The 20,911-nt window shown below is 49.8% G+C and overlaps 8 protein-coding genes across 8 annotated transcripts; 6 read left to right on the top strand and 2 right to left on the bottom strand.

Moving 5' to 3' along the window:
* Positions 1-412: 412 nt before the first annotated feature.
* On the top strand, positions 413-4,233 carry GT037_003976 (amino acid transporter; the record flags this gene model as incomplete). Its single annotated transcript, XM_038929023.1, has 5 exons — positions 413-1,297; positions 1,350-1,738; positions 1,789-2,002; positions 3,484-3,868; positions 3,932-4,233. Coding segments are annotated over 5 exons (2,175 nt in total), but the record flags the coding sequence as incomplete, so codon positions are not given.
* Positions 4,234-6,992: 2,759 nt separating this feature from the next.
* GT037_003975 (uncharacterized protein) lies at positions 6,993-9,359 on the top strand (the record flags this gene model as incomplete). Its single annotated transcript, XM_038929022.1, has 4 exons — positions 6,993-7,429; positions 7,480-8,488; positions 8,546-8,619; positions 8,669-9,359. The coding sequence occupies 4 exons, from the start codon at positions 6,993-6,995 to the stop codon at positions 9,357-9,359; spliced, it is 2,211 nt and encodes a 736-aa protein (XP_038788729.1).
* A 98-nt stretch (positions 9,360-9,457) lies between these two features.
* GT037_003974 (uncharacterized protein) lies at positions 9,458-9,822 on the top strand (the record flags this gene model as incomplete). Its single annotated transcript, XM_038929021.1, has 2 exons — positions 9,458-9,637; positions 9,697-9,822. The coding sequence occupies 2 exons, from the start codon at positions 9,458-9,460 to the stop codon at positions 9,820-9,822; spliced, it is 306 nt and encodes a 101-aa protein (XP_038788728.1).
* A 119-nt stretch (positions 9,823-9,941) lies between these two features.
* Positions 9,942-11,723, bottom strand: GT037_003973 (mfs general substrate transporter; the record flags this gene model as incomplete). The annotated part of the gene is made up of 4 exons (XM_038929020.1): positions 9,942-10,186; positions 10,249-10,375; positions 10,427-11,071; positions 11,136-11,723. The coding sequence occupies 4 exons, from the start codon at positions 11,721-11,723 to the stop codon at positions 9,942-9,944; spliced, it is 1,605 nt and encodes a 534-aa protein (XP_038788727.1).
* Positions 11,724-12,477: 754 nt separating this feature from the next.
* Positions 12,478-12,991, top strand: GT037_003972 (uncharacterized protein; the record flags this gene model as incomplete). The annotated part of the gene is made up of 3 exons (XM_038929019.1): positions 12,478-12,633; positions 12,686-12,841; positions 12,896-12,991. The coding sequence occupies 3 exons, from the start codon at positions 12,478-12,480 to the stop codon at positions 12,989-12,991; spliced, it is 408 nt and encodes a 135-aa protein (XP_038788726.1).
* Positions 12,992-13,442: 451 nt separating this feature from the next.
* On the top strand, positions 13,443-14,693 carry GT037_003971 (d-amino-acid oxidase; the record flags this gene model as incomplete). The annotated part of the gene is made up of 4 exons (XM_038929018.1): positions 13,443-13,465; positions 13,529-13,666; positions 13,723-13,820; positions 13,873-14,693. 4 exons carry the CDS (start codon positions 13,443-13,445, stop codon positions 14,691-14,693), a joined length of 1,080 nt encoding a protein of 359 aa, XP_038788725.1.
* Positions 14,694-14,800: 107 nt separating this feature from the next.
* On the bottom strand, positions 14,801-16,474 carry GT037_003970 (acetylcholinesterase precursor; the record flags this gene model as incomplete). The annotated part of the gene is made up of 2 exons (XM_038929017.1): positions 14,801-15,829; positions 15,881-16,474. The coding sequence occupies 2 exons, from the start codon at positions 16,472-16,474 to the stop codon at positions 14,801-14,803; spliced, it is 1,623 nt and encodes a 540-aa protein (XP_038788724.1).
* Positions 16,475-18,325: 1,851 nt separating this feature from the next.
* Positions 18,326-20,745, top strand: GT037_003969 (uncharacterized protein; the record flags this gene model as incomplete). The annotated part of the gene is made up of 2 exons (XM_038929016.1): positions 18,326-19,264; positions 20,062-20,745. 2 exons carry the CDS (start codon positions 18,326-18,328, stop codon positions 20,743-20,745), a joined length of 1,623 nt encoding a protein of 540 aa, XP_038788723.1.
* Between the last annotated feature and the right edge of the window lie 166 nt (positions 20,746-20,911).

The raw sequence follows: 20,911 nt of genomic DNA, 5'->3' as shown, positions 1-20,911 counted from the left end.
CACGCTCGCAGGATGGGGGTATTGCAGAAGAGATGGGGAACAGTGCTTGGAAGAAATTTACCCTCGAGTGCTCTGAACGATGTTCGGTCTATCATCTGTCATATCTGTCGTTGTCGTACTCGGTTCTCCCTAATGTGCTCTCTTGCTGCGCCACACCTGAGGCTAGTGCAGACGCCACATCCACTAGGGAAAGCACGATATGACGACTACAGAAGTTTCAGTAACGTCAACCGGATTTGTGCAAGGCCCACTTGGTCATCTCCTACATCTAACCCATCGGATCTCACCTGTAAGCAGAGAGCCGCATGGCGCGTGCTTGATGTCTTGTGACATGGTCTAGCGTCTTCCGCCCGCCAAGGTCGTAAAAAAGGACCGTTCCTACCCAGCAGCAAGAAAATCCACTACTGTGTAGCCTCAACACCTTCGAGACGGAAACCGTGGTTGTAGTGCAATGGACGACATGCACGGCTCCAGCCGCCCTGGGAGCCAAGACGCTCCCAAGTTGAACACAACCGAGTCGGAACGGGAACCACTGCTTGCACGGCGCTCTTCGTCTTCATCACGCGCGGTACAGCAGCTATCCAAGCAGCTCACTACGCGACATGCATTTGCCGTTCTTGTTACACTTCAAATCGGGTCGGGAATCTTCGCTTCACCAGCGCAGGTTGACAGCAACGTGCCTTCTCCAGGAACTGCTCTCCTAGTTTGGGTCCTTGGCGGGCTGCTATCATGGGCAGGAGCAGCATCGTTTGCTGAGCTTGGTGCTGCGCTTCCACTAAATGGTGGTATGCAGGAATACCTACGCCACATCTACGGTGACACGGCTGCCTTCCTCATGGCCTGGGTGTACATCCTCGGCGTGAAACCTTCATCCATGGCCATCCAAAGTATCGTCATCGCCGAATCCATAGGATCAGTCACATCCAGTACCGGCGACTTACCAGATGCCAAAATGCTCAAACTCATCGCTACCATAGCTTTTGTGTCCATGGTGCTACTCAATTCCATTAATACCAGGTTCACAATGCGGCTGAGCGAGTCTTTCACGGTGTTCAAGCTATCGACCGTGGCCCTGATAGTCTTAGGTGGGGTCGTTGCTGTAGCCGCACATCTGATCAACCCAAACTCTTCGTTATCTGGACCGAGCGACTGGTACACTCGCAATTGGTTTCAGACAAGGTCGACAGTATCGGACGGCCAAACTATCGACTGGGTGTCAATGAGGACATGGGATCGTTACGGTCACTATTGCGCAGCGATATATGGAGGACTTTGGGCGTATGACGGATGGGATAATGTAAGTGCATACTTCTTGTGCTCCAACAATGCCGGCTGACAGCATTGTCCAGGCCAACATCGTTGCGAGTGAAATCCGCGACCCAGGTCGTGCTCTTCCAAAAGCGATCAAAGCTGCGATGATCGTAGTACTCAGTTCATTTGAACTTGTGAACGTGGCTTACTACATCCTTGTACCTTGGGACAAGCTAAGCAGCAACAACGCAGTGGCAGTCGCTGCTGCTTCATCCCTCTTAGGGAGGCCTGCTGGTATTCTAGTTACTATTCTTGTTGCCATCTCCTGCGCAGGATCCATCACTAGTAATGTCTTCGCAGTGGGCAGACTGACGATGGCTGCATCGCAACGCCATTATCTTCCGGCAGTATTCAGCAAGCGAGGGCTGCCAATGACGCAGAGGTCTGAGGCAGACACGACCGCTTCATTCAGCCTCGACGCTCCCATGTAAGCCCTTTTGATTTATTGCATTCTACAACTGACTAACGCGGAAACAGTTACGCTAACGCTTTGGCCTTGGTCGTAACCCTTGTCTATATCCTGACAGGTAGTTTTCGGGCACTCTTGACGTTCGTTGGTATGGCTGAATGGGTCTTCTACGTTAGCACGGTAGTTGGACTGCTTGTACTCCGCCGCCAAGAACCCCAGATGGAACGGCCTTACCGCCCACTCATTATCCTTCCCATCATCTTCGTCATCGTCGGCACTTTGGTAATTATACGATCTGCACTGTTCGCGCCAGTACAGAGTGGAGTCTTGGTAGGACTTCTTCTAGTTGGCGCTCTGATTAGCATGTTACGAAGTAGAGCGAGCTCATGACGATCGATCGATGAATCTGGCAGCGGCGAAGGACGCGCCTGCAGCATTTTATTCCGAGTTCTCGACTGCATTGAACGGTGAACTGCCTGCAATCTGGTTTCTTCAAGCTCTAGATCTCCAAGTATAGCCGAGGCAATCTGTCTAACTTAGACAGTGGCGACGTACTGAAATCGACTGAACCACCATCGCTAGTAATACGGCTAAGGTGGATGTGGAGCTTACCTATGGAGCCGATGCGCTAAGCAAGGTTCAATCACCTAGCCCGATGGCAGGCTACTTTCCCCGCAACTTAATTTCGACCTCGCTGCCGGCATCGACGTTTTATCGTTACCACGACCTTCCATGCTCACTATGGTGATCCTGTCCGTTCTTGCCAATCGCCTATCTGCAATACACCCGGTGCTACACCCCGTCACGTTGGTAACACTACCGCAAGTTGCCCGGGCACTGGGTTATGTAGCTTGCCCAATCAGATCTATATGGCTAATAAAATGTCCATATCCATACCATGGCTAACCTCCGTCTTTTCCGGATATCAGCACTATGACGACGAAGCAACATGGCCACTATATACAGTATCTCGTAACGAGACACAATCTTCGGGCATCTGCGAGGCAAAAGCACACGACGGTCTGACATTCGGTCCGTGATAGCAAGCCACATTGTACCTTACAGGATGACTGCGAGGCCCTAAGATCAAATTCTAGAGCGTTTCTGGATTTTGGGGGACCTCTAAGTTGTTTGACATACATACGGTGTGTGTTCTTACACAACCTGTGAAAAAGTGCTGTACGATGAGGAAGGACTGAGATCACGCACCGCTTTGAAGCAGAGTCCTCTTCCAACCAACGGGGTCACATGTGCCAAGGCCGTGAATTGCAGTCTTGGTTGTGTACACGTACTAGTCATTGAATCATTGATGCGGGCGTGCGGTTATTGTTAAAGGCTTTGCGATATCCATGCAAACACTTGAACAGTTGAATGCATTGGTTCCTTGCGAGCCACACTATTAGCTTTCTGTAGAGCATCAATCTCGATTCAAGGTACTCAGTAGCTTCAGCGAGCAATTTGCTTTGGAGTTGCGGCGAAGCCCCTGGACATCGCGTAGATGCACGTCTTGCAGCACATGCAACAATGTCTGGCTATTCCAAGGTCAGATCGAGAAATCGCATACCTACATGGGCCACTGGGTAAACAACCTTTATCGAATTTATTCAGGAATGGAATTTCTCACCAATGGTATTGAATGAGACCAGTGTTTTGTTATTACTCCGCAGACGGTTCTGGGTTGCGACGAGCCGAGATGGGACTCGGGTTGTCGTACAGCGTCATGCTGCGTCTAAACGATGTACATACCACGTTCGATGAACTAGGGACGAAAACAACCGCAATATAGGATACGGGAAAACGGAAAGAGAGACTCCACGGGACTAGTAGACCGCCAAGCGACGATGAAGTATGTCGGAGGGCAAAGTATAAAAGAAGGCAGGAGGATGGACTTCAAAATGACTATCATCAACATAAAGCAGCATCTCAGCATTCTACCTTCGCCTCTACCAGCCCTTCATTGTCTACCAGTCAAGAAGAAATCTTCAGTAATAAACATGCGTTACTCCATCCTCGCCTTCGCTGCCGGTGTCGCTGCCGCTCCTTTTGCTTCCACTGGAACTACCGCTCTTTGCCCTGCTGGGCTTTACAGCAACCCCCAGTGCTGTGCCACTGATGTCCTTGGTGCTGTTGGTTTGAACTGCGCAGTCCGTATGTCTTCCTCTCCTATGTCTTTTGTTACATACAAAGATTAGCGCTAACGCTACAAACTAGCTGCCACCACTCCTGCCAACACTAGCGATTTCATCAGCGGCTGCGCTGCCACTGGCCAGCAAGCCAAGTGCTGTGTGATTCCCGTTGCGGGTCAGGACGTTCTGTGTCAGGATGTCAGCCCTGGTGCCGGAGCCCCAGGTGGCGGTGCCCCCACCGCTACTGTCACTGCTACTGCCACAGGTGGTGGTGGTCCCACTCCTACCGCTGGTCCTCCAGCCCCTCCAGCCCCACCCGCTTCCAGCTCCTGTGAGTCTAGCACTGCGCCAGCTCCTACTCCTTCCGACTGTGGCTGTGAGGAGTAGTACAGCGAGATGATGGATGGTGTCAGCCGAGGCATGTAAACATGAAGCCTGGATGGGGGGAGGAGGAATGAAGATACGGGTCAACATATATGTAGTTGTCGTTGAAGTCCATTCAATATGCGGCTGCAGCACCAACCTCCCGTTTTCTGGTGATGAAGTGGTTAAATTGAGTGCAATGATGCCTTTATCTCCTAATCATAGATGAACAGTAGAAGCAAAACCGGATATATGAGCACATTAAACCAACAACCCGACTTACTATAGTGTAGTCTTTCCACATTACCCATCCAATGCAGCAATAGGGTCGTTGTTCGGAACTGTAAATAAAGTGCTCGTCCCGTTGCCTTGACTGAATATTCTTTCATCTTCGAACGTCACCCGCAAGCACCAATTTGAGAAGAAGAGCACAAGGCCACAGTCAGTTCCTGTAACGCTGGCGATGCAGCCATCGTAGGGACTTTTTGCCGCATTGACAACCTTGTGACCTACTCCCAACCTCAAATAGCCAGTACTAATTCTTATGCCGTTCGCCGTGGATATGATGTTATTTAGAACGTATGCTGTGTAGTAGGCTGAGCCAGGGATTTCGATGGTGATGGTGGTGGTTGAGTAGACAGTCGAGATGGATGTGCATGTGGGAATGGAATCCTTAAAAGTACAAGACGTGACGGACCTGGTAGCGGTTGCATCGAGAAGGATGAGATTATATGCCATTGTCGCCGTACTAATGATGGTACTAGTATTGGTTGTCATAGTAGCAGTGATTGTATTGGTCCTTGTTGAAACCACAGTAACGATGTTTCCGCGGTAGATGTTGGCGGTATGTCCTTTGGATCTACCTCTGATAAAGCCTTTGTCCACTTATCCTTTTCTTTGCTTGTTTTGCTTGTTCTCACGAAGTCATACATTGCGAAATAGACAGATACACAGCCAGAAGTTGCTGCATTAGTCGTCGATATCTTGCTGACCAGTGAAACTCTGATGATCAGGGTGGTATCTGTCTCAATTGTGGACACGATACTCATCGTGGTGACATGACTACTGTCAGCAGTGTCTGTGGATGCATTAAATCTGCAACTAGAAGGACGGTTAGATATCTCGAAGCGGTAGGAACCTGGGTCTTTGCAGATTTCCAGTACGTTTTTGGTGGTGTGAATACTAGTAACCAGCGCGAGATCTGCACTCGCGCGTAGCAACAGAAGAATAGCGGCAGCTTCATGGTGACAGGGAATGAATGTGCTCAATGATTCAGGCAAATAAAAAGCGCACCTTCGCAGCTATTAAGATACCCAATCACAAACCTAGTGCCAATACTACTAATGATCCTGATGTCTTACGTGTTCTCGTCTTGCCTCAATGTTCCCGTACCTATCGATACCTGGGTATTTCTTACAGGTCGCCTAGGGTTTGTACGAATTGAGCACCAACTTCAGCAGCCTTGCACACTTTTTCAGTCACCACCTCAAAACTAACACTATTTAGCCAGCCTCATATGGTCTTGGTAGCTTTAGTGTATACCACCGTCTCCGGTGCTTGCGTCTATTGCGACCTTCAGCAGAGAGGGAAGCAAGGGCAGAGCTCGTATCAATAAGTCCACCCTTTGAATACAGTTCTGCCGCTTGGTCCTCAACGGATTTATCAGAATATAATCTAACAAGATCTGTAAATAGGACATATGGGGCTTGTAGTAAACAGGAGATACAGGTCAATGGAAATCGGCAAAGGCATCCACGCCAGTGAGGGGCGGTGCACGGCCCCACAACCTAAGATTGCAAGCACGTCTCCATCGGGTTGGTCGAAAATCGCAGCGGTGGCCCGATTCTCCTGAAGCAAGACAGAAGCTACACGGTTGCCTTTCGCGCAAGTCGCGCGATACAGCTCACGGTTCCGGGATGGGCGAAGAATTGGTTGTGTAAAGTTTCGTCGATACAGTAAATAATATGCGTTCTGCAGTCTGCTACACGGCCATGCTCCAGCGGCAGCCTTCATCACTGCGACCTTACCATTCGCACTATTTCCTCTATCACACCGCTTTATTCGCTTTCTCGGGGTCGCCTATACTTTCTAACACGCTCCCCACGCAACAAGGCTGGAGCGTACCATCGACAAGCGAGCCGTTGGAGCTGTGATGTCATCAAATGTTTCCTTGTCAGCCTCACCAAACCCAACAGCTTAAATATATTGGAGCCGTGCAAGTGCTGGCGAACTTTGTATGCAGACGGCTCGTCTTCTAGAATATTATATGGAATTGTCTGAGCCAGGAGCAGCCTCCGTTGGTGGCTGCTGACGTGAAGATTTGCCTTGTTTTGCCTGCTGTGTGCACTGGTCCTGGCCTTCACGGCCAAGCTGTGATGGGATTAAAGTGGCAGTCGGCACATCCGATTACCATAGGAGGGGATGCCTCCTATCAAGGGGCGGTGGCCAGCTAGTATTTCCATGGTATGTGCCTTGAAACCGCACAACAACCTTCCTTATTGGCCCTGTTCCCGCAAGCAAGGCCCCCGGTTTGCTTCCAAAATAGTGGCAAGCTACTGCAGTAACAAGATGTCGGGAACCGTTGGCAGGGGCCAAAGATCACTGATAGGCTAGGTTCTGGACACGCGTGCATGGGCTGCATCAGCCGCCCCCATTCGGGATACGGAATGGCCACACCTATTAGCAGCAACATGTTCGCGACACCAAAAGCCATCTAGCCAGGTCTCTTTTTACCCTCAGAACTCGGTGACGAGCAGCATCACGTACAACTCGCATCGCCTATCATGTCTGCAGGCCTCGAATTTGCTGCGGGGATATTCGCTATCATTGGCGTTGCTGAAGTTATCGTGCGAACGGGCCGGGAGGTCCATGGTTTCCTGCGCGATATTTCTGGCGCTCCAGAAGAGATTGATCGATTATGCACTACTGTCAAGGAAACCACACTCCTCGCTGAGACCGTCAAACAGATTCTGGAAACGCTCGCTAGCCGGAAACCAGCCAATACCACGGATCGCATCACAGCTCTATTCGAATCTGCACTTAAGAGCTTACAACGTGAACTTCAAAATTTGAGGATACTCAACGCGAGATTCAGAGGTGTGAGCAACAAGACTTGGAGTAGGGTGAAGTACGTTCTGGACGAGCGTAAAGTCAACAAGATGTTCAACAATCTTGAACGGGCGAAGAGTTTACTCGCAAACTCTCTGCACGTCGCAAGCAGGTATATGATTCCTCGCATTGTGAATGAACCTGCGCTCATGGTAGATTTAGGCAAAGATCTGACGACCAACATCTGGAGACTCTAAAGAGACACAACACAACTCAAAAGTTGTTGGCTTCGACTAAGCGGAATCAAGCCACACTGATACAAGGACAAGAGCTTCTGGGGCGTCTGGCAGTCTGCCATTATCAGGAAACAAAACGAGCCTCAAAAGAAATAGGAATTGCTCACCAAGAGCATTTGATCGAGCATCAAAGGACCCGAGACGTACTATCGGCAAAGCTTGAGGATGTCATCGTCACCCAGTTCGAGAAGTACCGCATCTCTCGCGCTAGATCCGTGTCGACTAGAGATATATTCTTCTTTGGTGAACGTCGCGACATGGTCATGGCTTATCTGCTCATTGTCAAACCCCATTTGGAAGTTGCGCTTGCCAATTTGTTCAACGCCGATATCAACACTTTTCCACCACATTACATTTCCTGGCTACAGTCCGAGTACGAGAACCTCATAGCATCAGCAGCGCAGGAGGAAGCGACAAAGCACCCGCAGTCCACTGCAACCTCTCTGGACCGTTGGCATTACTCTGAAGAGACCAAATCGCGCCATCTGACGACACCTCGGCGTGTGATAGGGCAATCCAAAATCAGGTCTACTACACAAGAAGCACATTACGCGAACCTCTACCTCAGCACACCAGCTATCGCTCACAAATCCTCATATACACATACTACTCCGTTCGGCAGTCTGCGTTTACAAACTTCTCGCAGAGCATCCAGATCGAAGCTTCGACGTCCAGATGAGGAGGCTAGCTTCACTTTCACTTGCGGTATCGGGCGGTCACTCCACGCTATTCATGCCCACTTTCTTCGCAACGCTTCCGGTCCATCGAATCCAAGGCTCTGCGCCCAACTCAGTGTCTTTACCTTGGCTGAGTCCGAAACTCACTACAACCAGCTTTTCGCATCTGCTAGTGCTCACGAGATTGATGATGCACTACGACAAGGCGTGATTTCTCCGTATGAGATAAACCGAGAAGGAAGAAATCTATGTCTCTATGTAAATTGTACCCAAATATTCTAATGGAATGACTTAACGCTAACCCACAATGCGTAGTATGCTGCAGAGCACACACGGATAGACCTGTTCGATTACTTGGCAAGTCAAGGTATCGGCGTATCAAACCTGAAGTGAGTCGTCTCTACCATCCTGTAACAACCTTTTCCTAACGTAAAAAAGCCACGATGTTAGCCTAGTCGCAGGTCTCTTCATGCGCTCGATAGTCGATCATGATCGAGTCGCATTCGAGAGAACCGTTGACCACATCATTCCTCAGGTCTACGAGTCGTCTTCATTCCTTTTCGAGACAACAATGAATATGCTGCTTTGGGACTACTATAAAGGCAGATCGCGTTCTCTATTAGGTGAACAGATACAAAGATTGCAGCAAGAGGGTCTCATATCGGAATCAGTGATTCTCAATGATGACCCGTGGGACTGGCCTTCTGTAGCAGGTATCATTGCACCACTCTTCGAAATTGATGCTGCATACGTCAACACAATGGGGAGTCTTGGCCGCAACAGAATCCAGCGTTGTTACTGCGTTATCGATCATGAAGGCAGTCCAGGAGACCCAATGGCTATCGAAGAGATCGCCAACGCGCTGATAAGAGCGGGTATCGATGTACACCATCGCGATCATGATGGTCTGACGCCGAGTATGTACGCTAAACGTTGTGGCGCATGGGATGGATGGTGCAGTGCGCTTGCGAGGAACGGATTGCGCATTGAAGATGTGGTGCGAGAAGAAAAGGCAGAATGGCTTTTAGAAGAAGGATGGAGAGAACATTGGGTGGAAAGGTATGAAGAGATATGGAAGCCTGCTGATCATGGGTCTGTGCTGGCGCAGAAGACGGAGGACGGAGAATAGAAGCCATGATGTCATCACTTTTCCTCGCTCACAACTAGTCGTTGAATCATCCCCGATGCTCAATCCATCATCGTCTGTCTCGATTGCATCTCTCGGATATGACAAAGTCCTGCACTCTCTGTTCAAAACCCCGTGACGTCCTTGTGCGCTGTCAGATCGACGAGTCGCAGAAATGGCATTTCGTCTGCCCTGGTACATGCTGGAAATCAGTTTCTGGTGGCGTTGAGGATGCAAAGGGCATGCAAGAGGAATACCCATATTACCGATATGGCGGAATGGTGAGTTTGTGCAAATGATGTGCGAGAAGGAAAGATGGCTGATCTGGAGTCGTGGGTAGTGGAAAGATAGAAGTGCCGACGGGCCGGTTAGCGCAAAGAAGCCGAAGAAAGTCAAGGAGAGGCAGCAAGAGGAGATGAAGGCGAGGGAGGGAAGCACTCCGATGTCTTCCGGGATAGAGAAGTAAGACTAAGGAAGGGAAGGTAAGCTTCCCGTTGTTTCATCATTAGAAATAATCTCGAGGAGAAAGGCAAAGTCCTAACGAAGAAAGGTAGAGCGACGGCTTATACAATATCCATATGAAGCTTATATGGCATATCGGAACCTCCTATTGTGGAAGTCTGTAGTGTCCTCGATGGCATCCGCGTCGTTTAGATCATCGCCTTGGCTATGCGAACCCTCAGCTTCTTCGCGGCCGCGTTGAGCGTTCCTCCGTGCGAGTAAGGCTCGTAAGCAAAGTGCTAGCACGACCTGAGAGACAGCGCATCCCAGAAACATCTTCACGCCTGTCTCGTATTTGGGGGCTTCTTCAGCCAAGAAGGCCTGAGGGCCTAAAGTGGTTGGTCTTAGTGATGATGGTCTTGAGATGGGCCAGAAATGCAGGAGAGCATACCAATAATGTTACCAACACAGTATCCCAGAAAGACGAAGGCTGTGCTTGTGGTTCGCTTTGTGTATCCACCTACGTTTGATGCAGGTAACTGCAGAGCAATGACTAGAGAGCCAACGAACGAACCGGTCTACTTCCGTTAGCTACTGATTAGAAAGGCTGCTGCGTGTTCACGACATACTAAGTAATATCCCGCCAAGCATCCAGCCGTGTTGGAGCGCGGTAGCTGCCATATCAAACACGTGCCTATTATTGTGGGACAAAGGTAAAGAGCCATGATGAAGGTGCGCGCGTTGGGAAGTCGTGAAGCGAGGAGAGGACCTGTGAAAACCCAGAACACCTGGGCGAAGCCCTGTGGAATCCCGTATAGCGTCGTTTTGAGTGGATCACCTCCTGCTACGTCCTTGACAATGAGTTTGCCGAAGTTTGCATTACCGCCGTTGATCATTTCATTGCATAAGACGAAGAAGAAGAGTATCCAGATCTGAGGGTCAATCAGGGCCTCCAAGACCTGCGGTAGCTTGATCTTTCTGTTGTAAACTCCAGTACGGTTGCTGGCGGCACGGGCGATCAAAAGAGCTTTCTCTTCTGTAGTAAAGCTTTTGGCTGTCATGATGTTGTTTGGCAGTCTGAAGAAGAGCAGTATGGACCAAAGAACGGTCATACCTCCACATATGATGTATATGATCTTCCAGACGACGAAGGTCTTTGCGTATCCACAGCCGTAGAAGAGTATACCACCAACGGCGCTACCGATGCCATTAAAGCAGTAGAACATACCTGCTCTTGCAGGCTGCTGCTTCCCGACGTACCACATCCCAACCATCTGCAGAGGCGAAGGTGTAAAGTCAGTGTATGTGTCATATGTCTGCTATGCATTCAAGACTTACCATCATGAAAGCCGGAGTGACGACACTCTCGAAGACACCAAGGAGGAATCGCATGGCAGCAAAGCCCGCAAAGTTGTGCGTAGCGGCTGTAAGTAACATTACTGAACCCCAACAGAAGCAGTATATTGACACGACTCGACCAGTCGGGAAGCGCTGCGCAAGGTATGCTGATGGCCATTCTGCGAACAAGTAGGCGAAGTAGAAGATTGATGCCAGCCAGGAATACTGATCGCCGGTGATACCAGTGGTTTCGAAAAGATCGAACACGGCAGAGTAGCTGATCGCTTGCTTGTCGATGTATTGGAGAAAATACGTTCCGCATAGCAGTGGTAGCAATAGCAAATCGACTTTTCTGGAGACTTTCTTGTTCGCATTCTGGTCTTCGAGGAGCTCGGCAATGTACTGGGGGGTGATATTATGTTGCCGCAGAAATAGGTTCGCTTCGTCCAGGTCTTCGACTTCGCCCACCATGGCGCTTTCTTCTTTCTTGAGAGAGTTGCCATCCATATTGTCCAGCTGGATCTCTACGTCTTTCGACATGGCCACTGCTTTGTCGTCGCCCTTGAGGGCGTTCAGTTCAGGTTGCATGGTGAAGAACGACCATGGACTGGCTGCGCACTCCCAATATCTCTGAGGCTCGACCATACATATACTTAACCTTGCGCATAGACTTCACCCCAACTTTGGAAGCTGCTTTGTCTGGCGACGTACCCCGCACTATGGGATTCCGATTGCGCATGGGCAGAACCTATGCGGGTCTCGATAAGAGGATATTCGATGACAGGTATCGATTATCCAATCATGTTGCTTGGAAGAAGCTTCCATACTTTATTCCTATCTTGTTATCAGGCGGAGCAGTGCTTCCGTACAAGCTGGAAACCCGCACCCTGGGTTAGGAATTGAAGTTGTGGGTCGCTGCCCCGGTCAACATTAGTAGTATGCAACAGTATGAGAACGTTACAGCAACTATAGCGAAGCGACATCAGTAGTGATAAGAACGCCACGTACTTGCAGATGGGAGATACAATTAGTGTCTTGTGACATCCAGGGTCAGAACTTTTAGTGAGCGCTAGCCGCCGTTAGCCTTCTTTTTGCGTCTCGGTAATACTTCGGCTGGATGTTGTTGCTGTCGGCATATCTCTGTCCTTGTATCTACCTATTTCCCGATCTATCGATTGTACGAGAGCTCCGAGGACGGCATCTCTCCAGCCAATGCAAATCATACAATGTGCGATATGTCACCAAGATTAGATAGTTACCTGCTGCAATCCTTCTCAGATAGTTGATTTGATGACAGATATCCTTTTCGGTACCTAATTCTACATCCGATACTGTTTTGACCATGTCTAGAAAGACGACATACACTGAAGACGCGCCAGCCGCCCCACTCAACGCTTCACAGGAGGTAGTATGCAACGGTATGGTCCATTGCTCTGGCAGCCTTACGCTCGAGGGGAAAACGATGCAGATCATCCCAGGAGGTATACAAGCAGAGACAGTAAATATGTGTGCCATGAAGAGGTCAACACCAGCTAATTATATTGCCTCAGCATCGAGTACTTAAAAACCTGTCCACCATACTCAAAGCAGCTGGTAGTAGCCTTGCTAGCGTTATCAAACTTAACATCTTTGTCACCTCCATGGACGACTTCAGGACCATGAATGAAGTATATGATAAGTTCTTCTCCAAATTCGACCAGAAACCGGTAGGTCACTTACGTGGCGGTGTGGCAAGTAATCGTTTTGACATTGCATCTTAGTGCCGGACGTGCATACCGGTTCCGCAGTTGGCTCTCGGTGCCAAAGTCGGGATGGATTGTGTCGCAGTTTTGGAGACGACAATTGCGAGACTGTAAGCGTGACCAGGGTGTAAATGCGGTTCTCTTTGGTCGTGATGATTCGGAAGATGTAGCTGTTGGGAACGTGCAGGAGCTGGGAGGGTGCGGCCGACGCCTTGCCTGATTGAGTGACGCAATCTTATCGATAACAAACTGGAAGCATGAATCCAAGAAATCACTCAATTCAGGCCTGCGCAATACATTTAACAAGAAGGTCGGCATTCATGAGCCTCGCGAGTGATACGACCCGATCGTGGATACCGGAAGCTTTGGGTTACCCGGCGGAGAACTTGTGGTGCGGGCTTGGCGTCGAACATGCACCTTTGACCCGTTGACTACTTAAGGCTTAGCGAGACCAATAACCGCTTGTGCACCTCGAGACAATAGCCCGTCGTTCATTGAAACTTGCAAACAACTCCCGGTAATCGTTGGCGCACCTACGTGACGTTTGTACAACGACAGCTACACAATGCCTAATATCATCGTTATCGGGTAAGCTCGTTCCATCGTGCAGCAGAGGTCGTCTTTCTACAGCTAACACATCTTGTGGTGAAGAGCAGGAGTCTCCGGGCTGACATCAGCGTATCTCCTATCCAAGGATCCAAGCAATAAGATCGCAGTTGTAGCAAAGCATATGCCAGGCGACCACGACATTGAATATGCATCACCATGGGCTGGCGCAAACTTCATGCCGTGAGCTTGCACACAAAAGCTACAAGCTACAAAATCAGCTGACGCATAGCGGGAAGGATGTCTTCATCATCAGATAGTCAATATGAACGCAAAACATGGCCCCAACTGAAGCGGCTAGCGACAGATGTACCAGAAGCAGGCATCCATCTTCAGAGTCAGTAATCTCTTCTACCATTACATATCACTGTCCATGGCTAACAAATTAGAATGTCGAATCTATCGCCGACGAAAAGACATGGATAAGCTAAGAAGTAGTGGCGGCACAACTTTTAGCAACGTGTTTGCTGAGAACCCCTGGTGGCGCGAACTGGTGGACGACTACCGAGATCTCCCTGTCTCCGAGATGCCATCAGGAATGGCATCAGGCTGTGAATTCGGCTCTGTATGCATCAACCCGGCGCTTTATCTCCCGTGGCTAGTGGGCCAATGTCGCGCAAACGGAGTGGTGTTTCATCGAAAAGTTTTAACACATGTATCTGAATTACGGTCCATTGGTGTTAGTGGTTTCAGTCCCGATATCATCGTCAATGCGACAGGACTATCATCTGCCAAGCTAGGAGGTGTCGAGGATCAAAGTTGTTACCCCATCCGCGGGCAAGTGGTCGTAGTGAGAAACGTGGCCCCAGCGATGATATGCGTTTCTGGAACGGATGACGGCGACGATCAGGCATGTTATATGATGACACGAGCTGTTGGTGGAGGAACAATCCTAGGAGGCACGATGCAGAATGGAAATTGGGAGAGCCAACCGGATCTCAACACCGCCAGTCGCATCATGAAGAGAGCAGTGAGTATGTCCCCTGACCTGACAGATGGCCAAGGGCCGGAACACCTTGATGTTATTAGACATGGCGTTGGGTTAAGACCTGGAAGGGAATCTGGTGTCAGAATCGAGAGGGAGAAAATGGATGGAATCTGGGTCGTACACAATTATGGACACGCTGGGTGGGGTTATCAGGGGTCGTACGGATGCGCTGAGAAGGTTGTTGCTCTGGTTAATGAGATCGTGCCGCAAGCTAAACTGTGAATATGAATAACAGTGGAAGAAGAATATGAATGGTTCAAATCGCTGTCCAGAATAGAACATGGAGGGCTCTCGATACACATGTGTGAACCCCTGGTACACTTAGAGAACTACTGCTGAGACAGCTCAACCTTGGACCACCAAAACTTACTTTCCTCTTTCGCATAAGTGTCACTAACCATGATAGCCGGCTCGCCGATAGTCTCTCCACCAATCAACTCCGTATTGTCTCTTCCAAAGATCATCACCTTCGGATTTGATCTATTGTAAGGCATCCATTCCGTTCTGTTGGCATACGAGCCTCCAAGCGCATTTGGAGTGCCGGTACAAACGAAGCTAGTGACGTAGGCATGCAGGGTACCCGACAACTCGTCCTGGCTCTTAGACTTCGCGATGAATGAAGGATCTCTTACTTCATAGAACATGTTGTCTGCGTGACGAGCTCCGTAGACGATATCTCGCTTCATTGCCCAGTGGTATAGATATACGGGGGTATTCTGGCTAGCATAGAAAGCCGTTTGACGGACTGGGGCCACGTATGCATAGTGTGCATAAGCCGCTTCGATACGCTTATACATTGGACCAACACCGTGCTCGAGTCGTGTCTCTTTATAGATCGATTCGGGTACCTCTGTCGGATCAGGATACAAACGGTTTATTGTTTGAATATCATCTTCGCTCATCTGCGGCAGCAATGTCTTCCAGAAACTCAGGAAATCTGCAGAGGTCGACATGTTTTTGTTCACATACAGTGAGCCTTCGTTGCCTTGAAATCCGGTCATGATTGGCATTTTGTGCCATTTCCCTGTTCGCCAGGCGTCAATTGGACGGCGGCGAATGATTTCGTTATCAATCACTGGTTGGAACGCCCAACGTAGACTGGGGTTGTACTTTTGGAAGACCTTAGTTTGGGCTTTAGCGATTGCGGAAGTCGGAAGTTTGCGGAGGTAGGTAAATATCTCTGACTCGGGTAGTGACGATGGACATTCAACTTCCTTCAAGAAGTCGGCAAATTGCATTTCGTGGATTTCTGCGTCTGGGTTACGGACGGCCCGGGACGTTGGAGCGCCAGATTCTATGACAACACGGTGAAACTTAGGCTTTATGCCCTCTTGGTAATTCAAGAGGTGGTGTCCTATCTAGAGAAATGTCAGTCAAGCTGATCAGAAAGAACACAGGCTTGTACTCACAGAATGTGCGCCAGCTGAAAGTCCTATGAGCGTTACGTTGTTCTTATCGCCCCCAAAGTGCTGGATGTTCTCTTCGACCCAATCCAGCAAGCACATCTGATCCTTCAGACCTAGGTTGAGCGCGCCTTCTGCGGCGCTCAGCTTTGATGGTAGAAAGCCTAGGGCTCCTATGCGATAGCCGAATGACACTGCAACAAAGGGAAGTTCAGACCATCCCACCATGGATGCAGTGTCATGCATTGCGGCATTTCCCCGATTGAAAGCCCCTCCATGAAGATACACTGCCACTGGCAGGGCGTCTGATCCATTGTGTTCAGCTTGTCGGAAGATGTTAACAGTAAGGCAGTCTTCACTCTCCTCGAGCGTCGGTCCAAGCACGATGAACTGCTGTGCTGGCGCTCTTGGACCGAAGTTTGAGGCATCGATAGTCTCCTGACTTGGTGCCACTTTCTCTGGTGGTCGGAAGCGGCGTTCACCTGTTGGTGGTAATGCATAAGGAACGCCCTTGAAGGCTTCAACCGCACGAGGGTAGTCGCCGCGTAAGGTGGTGCCTACAACAGTACCTTGAGGGATTTGCACTTCAGGTCTAGACATCGCTTTAGATGTGTTTTTGTTCCTGTCAATCTGTTAATATGTGGCACATTCATGCAGCTTACACTCAATCTTGCGACGTGCCTTCGAAACCTGGAGAAAGCTTTCAAAGACTAAGTGTATGCAGTACGTTTTCTTGATGAGATCTTGTTCATGCAATGCCGACACAATACCAATATACCGATGTTCTTAGATAGCCGTTGGAGTACTGCCCGGCATCGGCAATTGCCCCGCAATTGTTGCCTCACCTAACTTTACGGCTATCAACTCCCCAACTCGCTATTACACGACTTGCAGCGAATTTCCGTCGGTGCAAAGTCGTCGCATGGGTTATCCGTCGGATCTTTTCCGTTAGCTTGAGACGGCGCATCAAGCGGCTCTGGATTGATAAGGTTTTATTGACACATTGCCTACATCCTGTTCGGCAAGCACTAACCCAGACGTCGGTAGTACGTCGGCTCGTCCTTCAACGCCTTATCAGTGCCAAACGTAAGAACAGCAAAGGATGCTATATCACACTATTACAACAGTTGCTTCTCAACCTCGAACTATCAGGATCGTACGGATCGAACACGCCCCACCAGCTCGAGACATGCTGCAGGGAGGGTCCGTCGAAGAGCTGTCGCAAGCCACTTGCAGCCTGTTTGCTGTAAATCTGCTACCTGGGTAGGTCGCAGATCTGAGAACATTGTAGCAACAGGCAATGCGCGAGGGAAGGGATCATCTTGCCAAGTTCTGGCGAATTATGAGGTGGTAGACGTGGCTGCAGCAACATGCTTGTACGGTGGCGGCTTCAAATGTAGGACTTAGTCATCACGTAGTTAGAATTACTCGGCTACTTGTGTTACAGATGCTGGCTTCCTCATTATATTCGGTAATACAATTGGACATCTCGCAATTTTATCTAAGAACGACAGTTCTAGGAGGCGATTGCAGAAGCGCAAGTTTTGCGTACCTTTTGTCACATTCACTCTGGAGGTGACAACAACTTGGTCAACTCCCCTCACAGAAGGAAATCATCGCTTACACAATACGCCTGTAATTGAAAGGACGGTGAGCATTTCGTGCAGCATAGTATCCGTTGAGTAGTCTTGGCTGCCTAATCTCAGGGAACTGTCAGATCTATAGCTGGAGAAATGCTTCCGATCGTGGCTTAGAAGTACGCATGTTGGTCTAACATCTTAGTCAATAACCCTACATCGAAGAAACAAAATTCTGTGCCAGTCTATGATTCGGTGGGCAACCAACAACCGCTGACAATGCGTGAGCCATAATGACCACAACCCGGCGAGCTCTAGTCAAACAATACCTGTTCTGTGCCAGACTCAACAAGGATACAAGCAGCGATCAGAGTGTCCCCCCCCCCTTTCATTCTATTGGTGGACATCTTCCCCGCCCCAACATTGCTAGCAGCCCTCCTTATTCACATACGCGTTTCAAAAGCAAGGCTTCGCATCAGCCCCTTCATCTGCGTCGTGATGACATGCCCTCGAACACATGTTCCTTGTAGGCGGGCCGCGGATGATGCATGCGAGCCAGTGATGATCGACGTTCAGCCAGGAACCAGGGTGTGGGGCACGGATCGAAGGATTCAAAGTTTGGTGGCGGTCAGTCTGGATCGAACGAGTACAGAATGAGGCCAACGAATCTCAGCGTGCGCGTCAAGTGTGGTGTGAATAGGAATTGTTGCAAGTCTTTTGAGTAGGAGAAGGCGGTCCACGGTCGGGTCCTCATCCCCTCGGCCTTTCTTCAGCTATCCAGATGAACTTTACAATCGCAACTGCACCAAGCTCATCTTGGTCTTTGCATCTCACGATCTTGTGAGAAGTGATTTCGGTAACAGTCACACCAACAATGTCTTTCCGATTGGTTGATCGAGCTGAAGGTATGGGCTCAAATCCCACGTTGAGTTACAGGACCTCTCTCATCGTCATCGTCTTCCTCGCACTCGCCGTCTCTCATTCTCTTGAGGTCTTCGTCAGAATCTTCCGTCGATTCCGCTCGTATCGCGGGGTCTACTTCTACGCGCTGATCGCAGCGTCTCTCGGGATCATTATACACGCCTTCGGCTATTTCATCCGCAACTATAATGTATGCGACTCAATCCCACTGGAGATCACCATGGCGTGCGGCGGGGGCATACTCATGATTACTGGCCAATCTGTCGTTCTCTGGTCGCGGCTGCATCTCATCAGCTCAGGGAAGACGGACAAATGGTTGCTATACATAATCATCGCTGACTGCATTGTCGTGCAAGGAGGAGCAACTACGCTTATGACTGGATCCAGTCTGACGAAACCTGGAAAGTGGCTCGAGATCTACGAGAAGTGGGAGGTATTCCAGGTTACGTGGTTTGTCTTTCAAGAGTGTGTCATCAGCGGGCTGTACATCTATCGCACCTTCATACTCATGCGCAGCTCGGCTGTGTTCAGAGGCCCAGATGCGAAGCGCCTCTTCAATCATCTCATCGCCGTGAATTCGGTTGTCATCGCGCTCGACGTTACTATCCTCGCTTTCCAATATGCTGGTCTTTATGAGGTTCAGACAAGCTGGAAAACACTCGCCTACGCCATCAAGCTGAAACTCGAGTTCGACATCCTCAATCAACTTGTCGACTTCACGACGCAGGGCTTCAACGCGCAGGCCGGTTCGCGTCATATCTCTGGAACCAGCGACGGGCATGGGATTACGAAGGATGGTTTAAGAGAAAACGCGCGCGGTTCACGATTCGGCCCCTCGACGTATGCGCGTATGGACGAGGATGAAACAATTGCGCTGCCAATGGGAAACCTGGTGATGTCTACAGAGATACGGATCAGTATCGAGCAGGATGCTATCAGTGAAAGAAGTACCCAAGCACTGCGCGACAGGAACGGTTCGATGGCTTGATCAGCACGTGTACTTGCGATCTGTTCGGAGGGATCGTTTTCCGCTCGGGTGCGTTCGCCTGATGGAGCAGCATCCCTAGTTAAAAGATACAAGATAAATCCGCCATATCTTAGTACTCGCTGTTACGTCGCTGCAGTTGCATAGGGTGTTGGTGGCCAGTGTGTCATTCTGACGATCTGACATGAGTTGTTCGTTCTGGGTCTATGACCGAACGCAAATCGCCAAAGCGACTTAACACTCATCACAGTGGGTTCTTCTTGTGCTATCCGATTCGCATAGGATCGTCATCGTGAATGATGTTGTGAAGTTTGCGTCTGGACCCTTAGATCGGATCGTGATGCTAGCTCACCGCTAGTGCACCCAAATCGTCGTCGCTCTCGTTCCCCAGGATGCTGACATCATAGTTCCACCACATCATGGGCACGCATCGAGAAGTCGCTGCGGCAATCGGTGATATGGTACCTGCATCTCAGGGTCATCAAGCGTAATGTCGTCGCCAGTGATGCAGAGATTTGCTGTGCACGGTCGAACATTTGAATCGAGAAGTTGCCAATAGCCATCTGAATCCATCTTTCCCCATATTAACGTCACACCAAGCACACCCTCAGACGATTTTATTTTCGCATTACATCAGTAATCCATCACACTACAAAATCGGATACACAGCTCGTACCATTGCACCTTCCCATTCAACACAATAGGCATATAAACAATCCGCAACAATGGCCTCCAGAATGCTTCGTATCAACCGCAACGTTTTCCTCGCAGCACGACCGGCAGCTCGCATTGCCTCTCAAAGACCATCATTCAGAAACAACATCAACGACCTCAGCAACCACCGCTTTTTCGCAACAACACAGATCATGTCCGTCCAAGTTGACTCCAACTTCATCTCCCAGATCACTGCGGCAGAGAAGCTTATCACCGGCAAGGATGAACCAGCGAAGGGAGGCCCAACCGCAAAAGCCCAACAGCACGCTGGCCAGAACCTGACAGCACAAGTCATTCACGACATCACCGAGGGCGAGAAGCTGCTTACCGGCAAGGCTGAGGTCATGCAAGGAGGCCCAACGTCCATCGCCCAGTCCGCTCTTACATCTGGCTCGTCGACATCCACCAAGAATGCGAACAATTCCTCTGCTTCAGGAAAGCTGGACTCAGAGACATTAAGCAAGATCACTGAAGCCGAGAAGAAGCTCACTGGCGAGGCACGACCGGTAGCCGGAGGTCCTACGGCGCAGGCGCAGAGCCATGCTAAGGAGCCCATCACTAGCGAGGCTCTACACGACATCACCGAGGGTGAGAAGAAGGTCACTGGTGGAGAGCGCGTAAAGGGAGGTCCCACTTCGACCGCTCAATCTGAGCTTGCCAAGAGCAGGTCATAAGCATAGCCTTATGAGAGAGCTTCTACTGCTACGACTGTCTTGGCGTACTGTGTACAAAACTGTATCATATTGCATGGCAAGGGTTCCAAAGAAGGTTAACGACTATATCACGACATGACTGTATTATATATCGAGGCTTTTAGACTATCATGTACACGATAGTCCA

Source organism: Alternaria burnsii, assembly GCF_013036055.1.
Source record: "Alternaria burnsii strain CBS107.38 chromosome Unknown 730, whole genome shotgun sequence".
NCBI lineage: Eukaryota > Fungi > Ascomycota > Dothideomycetes > Pleosporales > Pleosporaceae > Alternaria > Alternaria burnsii.
The sequence above is the reverse complement of the archived record's forward strand: the minus strand, read 5'-3'. Positions and strand labels throughout refer to the sequence as shown.